The 14626-nt window shown below is 44.5% G+C and overlaps 6 protein-coding genes across 6 annotated transcripts; 4 read left to right on the top strand and 2 right to left on the bottom strand.

Annotated features, from left to right (window-relative positions):
- Nucleotides 1–1138: 1138 nt before the first annotated feature.
- Nucleotides 1139–1630, top strand: V8C40DRAFT_270605 (uncharacterized protein; the record flags this gene model as incomplete). The annotated part of the gene is made up of 1 exon (XM_083220205.1): nucleotides 1139–1630. One exon carries the CDS (start codon nucleotides 1139–1141, stop codon nucleotides 1628–1630), a length of 492 nt encoding a protein of 163 aa, XP_083068056.1.
- A 522-nt stretch (nucleotides 1631–2152) lies between these two features.
- On the bottom strand, nucleotides 2153–4414 carry V8C40DRAFT_257284 (major facilitator superfamily domain-containing protein). Its single transcript, XM_083218459.1, has 5 exons — nucleotides 3721–4414; nucleotides 3378–3655; nucleotides 2804–3319; nucleotides 2527–2738; nucleotides 2153–2471 (listed from the first exon to the last, which is right to left on the bottom strand). The coding sequence occupies exons 1-5, from the start codon at nucleotides 4024–4026 to the stop codon at nucleotides 2230–2232; spliced, it is 1554 nt and encodes a 517-aa protein (XP_083068055.1). The 5' UTR covers nucleotides 4027–4414; the 3' UTR covers nucleotides 2153–2229.
- A 132-nt stretch (nucleotides 4415–4546) lies between these two features.
- Nucleotides 4547–5853, top strand: V8C40DRAFT_283615 (Six-hairpin glycosidase-like protein; the record flags this gene model as incomplete). The annotated part of the gene is made up of 1 exon (XM_083221990.1): nucleotides 4547–5853. The coding sequence occupies exon 1, from the start codon at nucleotides 4735–4737 to the stop codon at nucleotides 5851–5853; it is 1119 nt and encodes a 372-aa protein (XP_083068054.1). The 5' UTR covers nucleotides 4547–4734.
- Nucleotides 5854–6758: 905 nt separating this feature from the next.
- Nucleotides 6759–7632, top strand: V8C40DRAFT_123079 (uncharacterized protein). Its single transcript, XM_083210956.1, has 2 exons — nucleotides 6759–6883; nucleotides 6967–7632. The coding sequence occupies exons 1-2, from the start codon at nucleotides 6872–6874 to the stop codon at nucleotides 7288–7290; spliced, it is 336 nt and encodes a 111-aa protein (XP_083068053.1). The 5' UTR covers nucleotides 6759–6871; the 3' UTR covers nucleotides 7291–7632.
- Nucleotides 7633–7694: 62 nt separating this feature from the next.
- On the top strand, nucleotides 7695–8722 carry V8C40DRAFT_257279 (uncharacterized protein). Its single transcript, XM_083218458.1, has 2 exons — nucleotides 7695–8623; nucleotides 8676–8722. Exon 1 carries the CDS (start codon nucleotides 7853–7855, stop codon nucleotides 8540–8542), a length of 690 nt encoding a protein of 229 aa, XP_083068052.1. The 5' UTR covers nucleotides 7695–7852; the 3' UTR covers nucleotides 8543–8623; nucleotides 8676–8722.
- A 130-nt stretch (nucleotides 8723–8852) lies between these two features.
- V8C40DRAFT_277906 (1, 4-beta cellobiohydrolase) lies at nucleotides 8853–10435 on the bottom strand (the record flags this gene model as incomplete). The annotated part of the gene is made up of 4 exons (XM_083221009.1): nucleotides 8853–9541; nucleotides 9599–9846; nucleotides 9899–10288; nucleotides 10344–10435. 4 exons carry the CDS (start codon nucleotides 10433–10435, stop codon nucleotides 8853–8855), a joined length of 1419 nt encoding a protein of 472 aa, XP_083068051.1.
- Nucleotides 10436–14626: the final 4191 nt, after the last annotated feature.

Raw genomic sequence — 14626 nt, 5'->3', positions numbered from 1 at the left:
CTTTGGGAAATGTAAACGTAGGGCGCAAGCGTGGGGAGAACAACATAGTCCTTGCTCCATACCGTCTTAGTGAAAATTGTGACGTCCTAGGAAACATAGTTCCAGCGGTCTCTAAATTTGGCTGTGAAATATTGGTTCTTGCAGACTTACATGATAATTGTGTCCATTTGACGTAATTTCTTAATCAAGGCTTGCAAACATTTTGTAATATTTTAATATTCACTCACTACAACCGTGCCAATGACAACTCATGATATCGTGTACTTGGGACGTGTTTGTCCTCTTTGTCACCTTATTGGATATTCTTATCATTCGATTACTCTTTCTCTCTTTTTCTGCTTATGCTTGCGCAAGAAAATTGTGGACGCAAATTTGCATGTCTCCATATGCCAAGCCTCTTGAACGTTGTCGGCTGACATTTCTGCCGGATGATTTGTCTCTACAGCTTTGCCAAGACTTTGATTAGCTATAACCACACAACATAAACGGAGCGATGGAACTAAATGAGGAGATTTTTCGTAATTTCTTATCAAGGACTTTAGATTCTCTCCGTTTACTTTGGATACCCTTGTATCATCGTTGTATGAGTAAACCAAATTCATGGAATTGGGAGCAAAAGTAGGAAATGACAATTTCGCATGAACTTGTGTCCAACGAGTTACTAGTTGTATAAAGGCAAAATCACAGTTATACTTTAAGCTTAAAAATATCTGGGAAAAGAAAGTGTTCCTTAGTTCGGTATTGTGAAACAGTTATTAAATACTAAGAGAGTTGTAAACTCAGTTACCAAAGACCTTGCAACCTCTCGAGGATAAATCGGCATGCTAGTGCTTATTGTCAATCAGCCTATTATACAACATTACAAAATAATGGTATGGGTGAAGCACAAGTGATTTGAATAGGAAGGTGGGTATAAGCGTCAAGAGAGTTTTGGGAAGTGATGTAATGCTGAGGCGAGCAACGAGAAATATCGGCTTCAGATTTATATAAACAACTCGATTTCATGTCTTTGATACAGAAAAGAAGTCAAACTTGAATAAGCTCATAGAAAAAGAGACTCAACTGGCGCAATTCCTACCTGGATTCTGACTCAACGCTCTATTTTTGCCAAACTTCATCTTTTTTTTTCTATTCCAATATGGCTCCAGCACCTTTGCTCTCTTTTATCTTTGGCCTAGCAGGACTCCTCAGGGTCGCCAATGGCTACAACTTTGCTATTGCAGAATCATACACCGTAATCGACCACGCAGGCGGCGTTTCTGAAACTCAAGACCTCATATTCATATCTGATGGTTCTGAATCTCCGGGTTGCTGTCAGTGGGAAAAATCCTCAAGCCTTAGCGGATATCCGATTCTGGACAACTCTTTTGGAGCTTATGCATGCGGAGTTGATATCAACTTCTATAAGAGCGGGAACGACTTTGTCTACTACAAAAACAATGGTGACGGCACTGAGTTAGGCAGATGTACATCCAACAACGCACCCAGTGGTCAGGTTACCGCATCTTGCCTGGGCTTCGGATCTGTGCAGACCATTTATATCCAATACTCTTGCACAAATTACAACCAGGATGTGAATGGCATCAACCCTTGCACACCTGCTCAGCCGATGAACACGAACTGCTCGTAGCAGACTACAATCACTTAACAGCCTCTTGTGATTGCAGCTGCTGTTCACTGTATGTATGACAAACATAGCTACAAAGTTGCCAAACTAATTTCACTCAGTGGCATTCACAGAAGTCTCTCGTCGATTCGATGGATTGGAGTCTTGAAGTTGAGAGGTTGTTTGTGCGTTTTAAAGGCGAAATGCAAGCGTCAATAGTGTCTTGGAAACAAGGAGAATCTCCTCATAGTGATGGCGTGAGTAGCAACGCTTGGAAAATATATCTATGCCTGACTATGTCAAATATGTAACCAAGTTGATATATTAGGAATACTCTTTGAATGACATTACAACTTCCACACATTGCGTCCTTCCTGCAACATTAAAAATTATGCCACGACTCCTGATTGCTAGCGACAGCACCTCCAGGGTATATAGTCTGCCCTTCTTTACAGAGATTACGTTGCCACTCAAAGGAGGTATGTGAGCTCTCCATTACTATTATAATCTTGGCGAATGCCTCATTAAATGGCATAGACTTTCTCATAAAGCATCAAATACATGTATAATCATTATGCAGATTTAGATCCACATTGAGATCCAGCTACCTATATAAAGGTATCTTAAAACACATAGCGGAAGTTTGGATTCTCTTTATCTGTCAAATCTTCCCATGCGTGCACCATGCGGTCATCACGCGCCTCGCGCACTCCAGCAGCCGCTAGGTTATCTCGCTTTTTATTCTCCCATGAGAGATAGAAGCGCAAGCCTAGAAGAACTATAACAAGCAAGCTATAGCATCCTAGATGGGTGGCAAAGGCGATGAAGTATCGGGGTGCATCCCAGAACAGGAAGACTTGAGGGCCTTTTTGGCATTAGCAATTTACCAGCCACCAAACTTCAGTGTATCGAGCACTCACCAATTGCGTTGCCTGTTGCCCAGAAGATAAAATTGAGCGCTACTGCAGCACTCTTTTTCGTTTGTCCAGCGACATTTCGTGATAGTAAAGACAGCGCTAGTGTTTGGGCTGCCCAGAACGACATGGTAATATTGTAACAGACAACAAGACCAATTTTTTGACTTCGCGTAACGATCGGGACAGTCATAAGGCAAATGGTTCCAATGAAAGAGCTAATTTGAATCAAGGTTAACAGTTTGACGATGTCAGAGATCATATAACGGCGAGAGACACTCACGGGATGATAAAACCAGTCATTATGTAGAGATTCTGGTTTGTTCGCTTAGCCAGCCAGGTCGAGCCCAATAGCACAATGATGATATAGAACCCAAGGACCATCGCCAGCAACTGAGTCTGGAGAACTGTAAATCCCATGCTCGAAATAATAATGCCCTGGAATGCACCAAGTCCGGAAGTGGGTAGCGTGGTGCAGAGCTGGATTAAGCAGTAGCCCCAGATCTGGGGGTCTTTCAGTGCTTCAATGAATTGACTTTTCTTCCATTGTCGATTTTGGATGCCCGTTTGGTTATCACGGACTCTCTCAACCATAAGTCGTTTGTCTTCTTCGCTGAAACATTTGGCTCTCATAGGTGAATCAGGCATGTACCACGCTACGAAGAAGCCAAAACAAACGGAAATGACCCCGTAGATGAGAAATAGCCACTTCCACGACTTTAGGGGTCCCGACTGAATAAGGCTGAAACAGTATGCTAGAAGACCGCCGACGATTTGCTGAGCGCCGTTCATCATATACCTACGGTTTAAGAGATTAGCGAATACTCGTGTATATATCTCAGACTCTTAAAGCTTACCAATAAGCTACACGAGCAGCTTGTTCTTCTCGTCTATACCACATTGCAGACAAAACAACGAATGTTGGCTGACAAACAGACTCAAAAAGTCCCAGGAGAGTTCGAACTACAAGCAGCCCGGTAAAATTGGTGCAGGCAGCGGTGCAGGCTAACACCGCACCCCAAGCCACAATATTGAAACCGAGATATTTCGCGATTGGCACCCTCGCAATGATATAGTTTTGAGGATATTCGACAATAAGTATCGTGATAAAAACGCAGGTTGTCAACCAGTTATACTATGTTTTCCAAGTCAATTTAGCACATGATTGACTTTGACCATCACATACAGGAGCTAACTTACGTCTTGTCCAGACAAATGAGTATCGGTTTTGATGCCCATAATTGATGCAAAAGACATGGTGCCTTTGTCAATAGCTTGTAAGAAATACGTCGAAATCATGACGGCTAGAATACGCCGATCAATTTTACGACGCAGCTCATCGTTCTTCTCCGGGCTGATAGTGATTCTGGCATCGGTAATGTATTGAGCAAGTTCCTTGTCGACTCTTCCGTAATCTGTATGGTCTTTCTCAATCTCGTTTGATAGAACCGTCGCTATATTATTCTCGATTTCGTCAACGCTGGGGTTGGACTTTGGTGGCGCCATTGTGAGATAGAGGCTCAACCGTCCCCGTTCTGGTATCAAATATGGTGTGATTGAAGCAAGATTATAGGCCTCATGAGCGGCTCGTTGAGAAAAAGTGAGGCGATAACCGGTATTTTATTTATTTGAACGGCCCAGCAATTCTGCATACCGACAGATGCCAAGACCTTCTCCCCGCAAATGCAAAACAAAATCTGGGGTTACGCCGAAACTAGCGACTTTCCCCAAACTCTGCTGTGGAAACGAGCTCTGGGGATGAGCTGATGAAGCTTCAAACAGCTCTCGCTTCGATTTACACCGAGCATCAAGATGGTGGAACTGAGTATAGTCCACCAATGAACGTGAAGCGACCCTTTGTTGTTGGAAGACCTTCCCTCGCGACTCGTTAATTCCTCCCTTGTGGCGTTGCGGGGCGGATGCTAAAAGGCGCAAACTATGGAAAACCCCAGCTGATGTGGCGATTGCTCGCTTCGAAATGAGCCGAGCCGAAGTTGGTAATTCCGAGAAACTAGGATTCACCGACGGGCGATCTCCTCCGAGCAAGACTCAAGTTGCCTAGTGTTATGTGTCATGGTCTGGCCACGACTCACTTGAACTGCTTCCAAGCGGCTTCTACTCGTGATAAATACTACTCTTAAGGCTGTCTTTTAACGATTTCCAGTTTTTCCAACTGCCAATTTTCCCAGCCATTACCTACAGCCGACTAGCAGTATGCCACTCACCGCCTATGGATTTGACGCAAAGGAGATACACTCCAAAATCCAACTCCTCATCCATGGACTAGTCAATATAAAGGATGAGACCGGGGAATTTCTCATGACTCTTGCCGATGGCCGAGTAATAGACACCAAGGGGTGGAATGACTGGGAGTGGACACATGGTGTCGGACTTTACGGAATATGGCAGTACTACCAGGCGACAGGAGATCCCAAATATCTTCAGATCATAGAAGACTGGTTCCAAAACCGATTTGCTGCTGGCGGTACAACCAAAAACATTAACACAATGGCAGCCATGCTCACCTTGGCGTATGTTTATGAGAAAACAAGGAACCCTACATATCTCCTCTGGCTCGATAGTTGGGCAGAATGGGCATATCATGACCTGGAGCGAACAAAATACGGAGGAATGCAGCATATCACGTACTTGGAGGAAAACGATCAGCAGCTGTGGGACGACACCTTGATGATGACGGTGTTGCCGCTGGCCAAGATTGGACTTGTGCTAGATCGTCCTCATTATGTCAAAGAGGCAAAGTACCAGTTTCTGCTACATATTCAGTATCTATTTGATGCCAGGACAGGCCTCTTCTTCCACGGATGGTCGTTCAACGATGGAGGCCACAACTTTGCGTCGGCAAGATGGGCACGGGGTAATAGCTGGCTTACAATTGTGATACCAGAGATTATCGAGCTATTAGATCTAGCCTCCGATGACCCGTTCTGCATTCATTTAAAATCCACGCTAGCTGCTCAATGTGAAGCATTAAAAGCTTTTCAAGCACCAAGCGGGCTTTGGCGCACTTTACTGGATATTCCAGAAGAGGATGGGTCTTATCAGGAGTCCAGTGCAACAGCTGGCTTTGCATTCGGCTTGCTGAAGGCACAACGCAAGCACTACCTGAAGGAGAAATACAGAAATGTAGCATTCAAAGCAATTCAGGGTGTCTTGAGTAATATCAACTCCGATGGCCAACTGTTAAACACATCATTTGGAACGGGCATGGGATCAGATTTGGAGTTTTACAAGAAAATTCCCATTACGCCCATGCCATATGGCCAGGCGATGGCGATCTTGGCTCTCGTCGAGTTGCTCAGAATTTTCATTTAGAGTAGTATCAGTTCAAGGTAAAAAAACACTATATAATAAAGGTATAATTATATAATATTTTGGAAACAAGGGGATGGCTCACGACTAGTTAAGAGCTCTTTGTAGCGAGTTTCTGAAGATTCCTGATGTGTTCGGATACGAGTTATCCCCCCACCACTATTCTTACTGCCACTCAGAGGTTCTCAAATAATATTCATACGCAAGGGAATAGTATCCAACCGTGTCTCATAGAGACATTCTGTCAACCCTTTCCATTTACCGCTAATAACACCCTGCCCCTGCGGCAGTAGGCTTTGATGGGCATAGGTAACTAAAGTATATTAGGTGGTGTGGCCTGTATCTATTTTTGGTACATTGTTAATGAGTCGCTGTGTAAATTATCCAAACGAGTGTAACGGATCGAACTTATGTACTATGCCATCTCGGGTGGCTCATTACATGATGTTCCCAGTTGCAACCTCTGTTTTACAGTACACCTCTGCTCTTATGCCTAGATGGGTGAGCGGTCAAATCTTTGATCCTGATTGGGCTAGCTGTTCTTTATGCATACCTGGGTTAGGCCAGGTTGTAAGACATACGCAATCGCCTTGTTGCATCGGATACCATTCCTGTATTGGAATATGTACCGAACCAAAATGGCGGCAAAATCCCGCCAAAGATTAACGTTGCCGCATAAGTCCGCATAAATTGTTAAAAAAAAACTTGATTGCGAACGCATCTCAATTGATGATTTGTCTTGTCTGGTCCTTGCCTTCTACAGAAACTATGGGGTAAAGGGACCGGGATGTTAGCCAGTACTACGCTGACCGGACAGATATTTCTTCCGTGATACATTTTGTTCTGGGGTAATGGTTATTTGCGGGCGTGCATATTACATTGTACGCAAGAAGCGATATATCTATATATACGCCATGTGGTCTCTCCTTGAGAGCAAACTAGACACTGCATCTCCGTTCCATCAAGTATAAACAATTATTGTTCTCATATCACCTCGTTAAGAAGACAGTGCTTTGACAAAATGCAAAAAACTGTATGTAATTATACTTTAATGTTCCCTATCCCTCTCTCCTGTTTCTGCATCAAGACTGCATCAAGAGTGCTAACTCCATCCAGATTCTATGCCTTCTGTCAGCTTGCTCAGCTGTTCTCGCCCAGAACCCTGTGCTCTTTGACTCTTATACCGATGCAAGATGTGCTGGTGGAATCGTTGTTGGGACCACAGTTGTTCAGCCAGGCGATTGTACCAGCTCCACTGCAGCATTTGCCAGTGCTCAGTATAGAGGCAGCCAATTCGACAATGTTCAGCAGCCTGTCTCATTTTATAGCGACGAGAATTGCGTAAATGAGATTACGGGAGTCGCAATTGAGCTGGGCGATGGTTACAACTGCTTTACTTTCAACAACGGCCAAGCGAAGAGTGCCAAGTGGTTAGCATAGGGATCACTTTAGCGAGCACACACATGCTCAACACAATTATTTTGTATGGATGTTGTTATGTAAAAGAGTCAACGGTTCTTTGGCTAACGTGACATAGCTCTTACTTCAATGGATACATTCATAACACTGAATCTAAGTGTGCTCATGCAGCCAACGAAACGAGACAATGAGAACTCATCTTAGAGGTCATCAATACCCTTGTGGCAACAATTTCAGGTTCCCCTTCCTCCAATTGATGTGATCTGCGCGCCCTACATTATTATGTCAGCGACTGTGGCCCTCCAAGTGGTGTGAGCAAGGTATTTCCCAGTGTTGCCTATTCGGAAGCATTTATTTAAGCATATATCAGCAATGAGATTCTTATTGAATACCTTACCTGTGTAATATCGCCGATGAGTGGGGGGCATGTTTAGCGGGTTGGGCATTGTGCTCACGCTGTTGCAAACAAACTACGTGCCGCGCGCTAAGAATTTCTTGAAATTTTTTCAACGCTACCATCGTTGGATACATATGAGAAATAGATCCCATATCATGCTCTCAGAACCAGCAGTGAGAACTCTACATGAATCAAGTGGTCGACGCATTGGAGATGGAGAACTTTTTCGTCACTACAATCTTTCAGCCCTTCTCAGTCACTCGGTTCAACTTTTATGAAGGAATCTTCGTCATTTTTAGCCAATGGATCATTCATGACAACCGTGTTCGCAAAGAGTATCATCAGGCTGTTGGAGATGCTATCGATAATATACTTGGACAAATTCATGCCGGCAAAATCACACTAGAAATGGGCGCCCAAGATGCGCATCAGATGCGCAACAGATTCTTCCACCTAATGCGATACAACACCTCGCCAATTGGGCTCCTAATAGCGCACTCAATCCATGCGACAACGCGCCCATATACATACTACCTGGAGAAGAAATCCCTCTCTGCATTTGGAAAACCTTCAAAAGATCTGAGTTTAGACCAAGCAAGGGAGGTTATTATGAGCACACTTATTAGTGCCAGGCGTCCAAGTAGAGCTGTTACTGATATGAGTAAAAGAGCGAGTCTTTTCTGCAAAGGGGCGATTATTACCATTGCGGCTAAATCTCTTTATATGGCATCATTCTCGAGTGCCAAAGCCATCGATATCGCGAGACTGGTAGTCTGGGGATCAAGTCTAGTGATGGTCGGCAGATTTGGGATTTTCATTACAAATAACTACATGTCATGGAGAAGTTCGCGGCATAGTAGAACGAGAAGCAACTAAATGATGTTTAGTTGCAATCTAAATGATTGAGCAAGAATAAGTTTATAAAGGTCACACAGGGTCGATGTTGTCGGCAATTTCGTAGGTGTTCTAATGGATTGGCAGCTAAACTGCGCTAAACTGTAGAATGCAGTATCCAACCAAAGAATTTATAGCAAATAAAGGATTTTGATGTTCACCATACATCAACCATCAAGTTATTTATTTCTGGCCTATCAACCAGCTGCTGGTACCTGAAATATATACAGGATCCATCAAATAGAAACTCATTCATCCGAACACATTTTATAAAGCCCCACGGTCAATCGACCTACAGGAATGACGGGTTCGCGTTCGTAAGAAGCTGCACGAAATAAGCCTGGAACCAAGAACCGGCTTCAGGTGCTGGCTGCAAAGCATCTGATTGAGCGCAGTGATAATCAAATCGTGGTGCACTGCTATTGCTAGTACCATCGCACTCGCCACCTGGCTTGACCCAGACGAATGAATCCAACAGTGAGTCTCCAGTGTTGGCAGAAGGACGGATACCAAATCCAGTGCCAACAGCATTGCACCAGTCACCCCACTGGAGCTGCCCGGTTGGCTGCTTGCCAGACCGACCTTGGTCAGTGATGAAGAAAGCGTTTGACCAGCCGTGGTTGGCAAGAAGGGGTCCGATGGCGTGAATATACAGCTTCTCATTGTAAACAGCGTTTCCTTGAGTGTATGAAGGGGCGGTAGTAATATTCCACGCATTGTAGTTAGCCACGTTAGTGGCCAATCCACGGACGGCTCGAGGAGATGACGCATTCTTGTAAACGTTTGCGAACAACTGGGCAGCTGGGTCTTGGTTTGCTGGCCATCCAAGCCATCCAGCGTGGCCAGCATCCAAATACATCGCAACATTTGGAAGGTTTAGCTGCGTGATGGCGTAATTAATGCATTCCAGGTATGCAGATTGGGCGTTTGCGCACTTGGGAGTGCCGAGGTTAGTAACCAGGTTCGCAAGAGAATCGGGCTCTGGATGGAGGCATAGTTAGAATGGATTCTAGTGAGCATTGGGCTTAGAGTTCTTACCAACGACCAAAAGGATGCGAATGTCAGAAAAGGTAGTGACGATTCCACGAATGGTATCGATGTAGTTCTTGTATTTGTCCACGCCACCATCAGCGATGGAATATTCACCATTGGAAGCAGCGGCGGCACAATCACGATCCGGCAGGTCGTAGACAACAAATTGTCCAGCGTAGTTGCCTCCAGCCTTGTTTGCGGCACGGATGTCTGACAGCGTGGAGCTCATCAAAGGAGTCTTATCCAGAGTGTCTCTGCAACAGCGGTTAATATGTTGGAACATTGTGTCATATCAAGAGTACTTACAGCCACATGAAAGATGGCACCTTTGCCACAGCGGCCGCAGCAGTGGCCATAGCTCCTGTCAAGCTTGGAATTGCCAAAGTGCTGACTTCAGAGGCATAAAAGGAATTGGCCCAAGGGGTGACTCCAGCAAAGGGGTTACCCGAGTATGTTGCCGTTCCCGATCCGACTGGCGGCGCTGGTGTAGTTGAAGAGGCAGGAGGGGGCGTTGAAGCGCTTGATCTAGTCGATGTTGCTGACGACACCCGAGAAGTTGTCGACGAGGCACGAGTGGAAGAACTTGAGCTTGCCGCGCCAGGAAGACACTGAGAGTAGTAGTCATTGGAATACACACAAGTGCTTCCGGAAGCACAGCAGAACGGTCCAGCCCAGTTTTGGCCACCACATTGACCCCTGGATATGAGTTAGTATTATTTTTCTAGGCGGAAAGAAACGCTTAGTGTAATACCAAACACTTGAGCAAGACTGTCGTTCCTCAAGGGGAACGCTAGCTGCCAGTGTGGCCAGCGTGGCCAGAGTCGCAAGAATGCCTACAACCATGATGATCTCGTTTGAAGCGGCTGGTGTTGAGACTGTGTGGGATCATGGTAGAATGTTTTGGCATGATATAACCCATTTTATAATCACGGCGATGTCTCTGTCTACTTGTCCCAAGGTGTCATGTCAATGTAGCATTCGGCATCACAGGATAAAGCCCGGGGAATCCGCAACATGCATAGCCTTGACTGGCGGCTAATAAACTCCGTCTCCGCCTCAATACATATTACCCATTAAATAAGCTGGCAGAATGCATGGTCATTATACAAAGCGTAGCATTACACATAATATAGCCAGAGGTTGCGGCTAAAAAATTCCATAGTCTGTGTGTGATGCTGCGATCCATGCCACAATTGGTGACCAAAAGTCAACATCGTATGCTATGGTTACTGAATGCGGAATGGAACATCCAATAGAGGCTAATACGCTTGATTCCCACCTGACAATACCTTGGTGTTTTCGCGAAGACAACCTAATATGCAGTCGGTCCGAGGGAGAAAGACTACTAAACAGAATAGCCGTTAGCAAGTCTTCAAATACTACGTCGCGGCATGTCCGATCTTCAGAGGGCATGGTGAGGGCATGGTGTGCGATATGTTACGCAATCTCGTGGCGCATCTCGTAATAAGATTGTTGTAATAGCCTGAGAGGTTAACAGGCTAAGCTCAGCTGAAATGGCTTGAGATATGAGATATACCGTAATGACTCCTACATTCTCTATGTTAGCCAAATGTTTTCACGTGGCGAATAGCAAAAGACTTTCGAAATGAATAGAGCGAGCATGACAAAAAGTATGCCTCACTGGCGTGGAGGATTTTGATACCATATCAAATAGAACTCTCAAAGTGACCCTTTTAATACTACCAGACTGCTTCTAGAACTATCTGAATTGACAGGAAAACTACGTTCGCGACCGCGACTGCAAGCGGACAGCACTGTTCTCGAATGTGCCTTTGCTTTTCTAATGTTAATGCGAACCTGGTAGAGATTCCATGCACTGATAGGAGCCTGTATATATTATACAATTATGGCTGCTGTCGTTAATTAGTACCACCTTTATATTGTAAGAGAGAGAAGTAGTTGCCCAGTCGTCTTGTGAGACATTGGCGACTTGCTTGTCTGGTAGGTAGTGATCACACAGATGCCTTAAGAACATCCATGCTATAGTCTTCATAAGTTCAGACTTGGTAACGCTGTTCAAGTCTCTTCTCGATGGTTACATACAAGAACATATCCAGGGTAGTTAGCTATTCGACATGTGGAAGCGACAAATGGTAGCCGTTATATATCACTCACCGTAGAATATCGGAAAGGTTTTGTTGGAAGGGGGTAAAGATAATAATACATGAACAGAGCATTTACAACGCATTGAAGTCGTTTGTAAGATCTAACTACAGCTCCTTCGTTGAGAAGCTAATTGTAATGTGGGCTATTCTATTCAATAGAACAAATAGTTTCTTTTAAAGTCGCGTATTACGCATTGGTCACCATCTCAATTTGCATGTGATTATACAAACCCCTTGTTATATACCACAATACGGCCTTCCAATCTATTTATAAAGTACTATAGCAGTGCAGTGCCAATTTTGAAGATACAAAGACGCGATAAAGCTATTGTTATAGTAGCCAGGGGACAATATTTATACATGATTCGGCCTCGCGTGTCCATTGATAAACGGCATATACATAATACTCATTTGTAAAGTTTCGTTGACGCACTATGCAGCGGACTCACTCCCATTAAGAAGGATTACAAGATGCAATAGTACCAACCGATTTGCTTAATGTATTCTAGTGTCATCTTCGCTGTTTTCGCACATACAATTGTGACGATTATACGGATGCCACAAAGAGGGGGTACCTGGGCGCTAAATTAATTTGGGGGAGCGAACTCTGTTCCCCGAGAATAGCAACGACAACTACGGTACATGGAAATAGAGATATGTGTCTGATATGCTTACAGAGCCTTGGAGGCGATACATGTCAATTGATTCCTGGCGAAAGGTATGTCGAGCAATGTATGGGGTTCAGTAATTTAGTTTCACAGAATGGTCTTGAGCTGGTCGTAGGTCTTAATACCACGTGCGCGGGGAAACTCGATGCACATTATCCACAGCTGCCAACATTTTCTACACCGCTCTATCACTTCAATACCTACTAGGTATACAGTATCCAACTAAGACTAAGTTCACGTACCCAGATTGCAAGGTCAAAAGACACGTTTGACTGCTCGCATATGAATGCGAGAATTCATAGTTCGGAGTCACATATACGTAATGGCGCATGGATAGGCTCGCAAACGGGCCTCAAGTACGCAGAAAGTTGTATGTGTACCAAGCTGATGCCAACGAACCGGAATATCAGGGCACTAACTCGGCCTATGTAGCGCATATAACTTCAAATAGATCAATTTTTTCCCTTCCTTCTTCCATCCAAGACCCTGAGTACTCATACAGTTAGACATATCAAACGATGAGGTGCGGAGCCACCCCCAAGTTTTTTTTCTGGGTGGGTGATGGGGAACCTCGAGCACTACCCCAATAGCTAATAGCCCCGCGTTTCGTTTCTCATAAAGGCATCTAGCTTCTATACCTAGGTACTGTAGAACGAAGCGATAATTTATTCTTAAGACAATACCACGGCCTTACGCGACAGGTAGAGAATGGATTATGTTCGTACAATTCTTGTAACTGTTAGCAAAAATGATCCAGCGGCTTGTTCAGAAGACGAAAGAAACGGATATCGGCGATTCCCGGTATTTGCATCAGTGGAGAATATACTGTGCAGTACAACCAGCTGCCCCTCCACGTGGCGTATCTGCGCTCTCTAGCTGGATATGCACCCCATAGCACAGCTTGCGTGACAGATGGTTTGTAAAAAGCAGTAGGGGGAGGGAAGATCGGATCGGAACGGGCAATCGGCTCGCGCTTGTGTGTATTGTAGTATGGCTGCCTCGCCTGCATATTGTTGTTGAAACCAGAGTGAAGAACATCATTGTGCAGCTGCGTAGCCTCTAGCGTGACGATATCTTGAAGTAAAGGGTAAGCTTCCTAGTTTTCTATTGAGGCACATCAGCGTTCGTGACATCTTCAACTTATCATGCAACTCATCATAGAATTAACGAGCAGCCGAGTAGCGAAAGTCTCTAGGTTCAGAAATACTTGCATAATGATGTACAATGACTTTTCCGCTGGGCGGGCTACAAGATCTTTGTTTTCATGCAGCAGAAAAAGTTCAAAGTAAGCTTAATATTCCACGGCGAAATATGCTGTATGCTTACTTATGTGGACGCTACCATGATTCGCAGAACAGTTAAGGCGTCTAAGCCTAAAAAGAGAAGTATATCCGGTCAGAGCACACCCCACTGTAGGTACGAAATTTCCATGGATGCTATTCTCTGATGTGAATTGGCAAAGAGCTGTACCGTAACGGGTTCAGTAGTAAATATGCAGAAATCATCCTGAGCTGCAATTACTTCCCCATTTATCGGGCAGCTCTGCCAGTAATTTTTGAGATTTAAATTTTTAATGCGCCTGAATTTGATCTTATATCCGAGCGTACGCAGAGGCAGATGCCCGATGAATCTTGGAAGAGTATCAGCGATGTCATCCCTTTCACATGTGCAGGGACAAATGAATGTATACTCGCATCCACTGAATTCAATCTCTATCAAATACTATACAACGGGGAAATAGTTACTGTGGGCTTGAAATTCCATTCGAGAAAGGTGTCTCTACCGCAACGAGATAAGGTAAAGATCATGTTGTTTGTTGTTTTAGCAGTGGGGTTGCAATCTTTCAGCTGGCCAGCAGCCGAGAAATCCAAGGGCGTGCATCACTAGAAAGCCCACAACGAGAACATTTAACCCATGGCCAATATTCGGCGATAAGCAAAAGGTCCAATGCCTGAGGATTAATTCTGCTAGCTAGGTGGTAATAATAGATGTGTATTTGTTTGCCTTTCAGCTATCGTCTGTTGACCTAACTGCGAAGGGAAGTTCAGAAAATTGACACGTGGGGATTTGCTATCCAGCTCTAGGCATACCAATCAACTCTTGGCGGAACTTCGGTGTGCGAATGCAGCCGTAAGCCTTGACAATAGTTCTATCCAATGTGGGCTAGACCCCGAGAGAGAAAATCTTTCAGCTGTATATAAGAGGCAGGTCTTGCTGGTAAAAAATATAATTCCAATGGT

Source organism: Trichoderma camerunense (assembly GCF_050948025.1).
Source record: "Trichoderma camerunense strain CBS 138272 chromosome Unknown V8C40scaffold_24, whole genome shotgun sequence".
Taxonomy (NCBI): Eukaryota; Fungi; Ascomycota; class Sordariomycetes; order Hypocreales; family Hypocreaceae; genus Trichoderma; species Trichoderma camerunense.
This window is presented reverse-complemented; position numbering and strand designations above follow the sequence as displayed.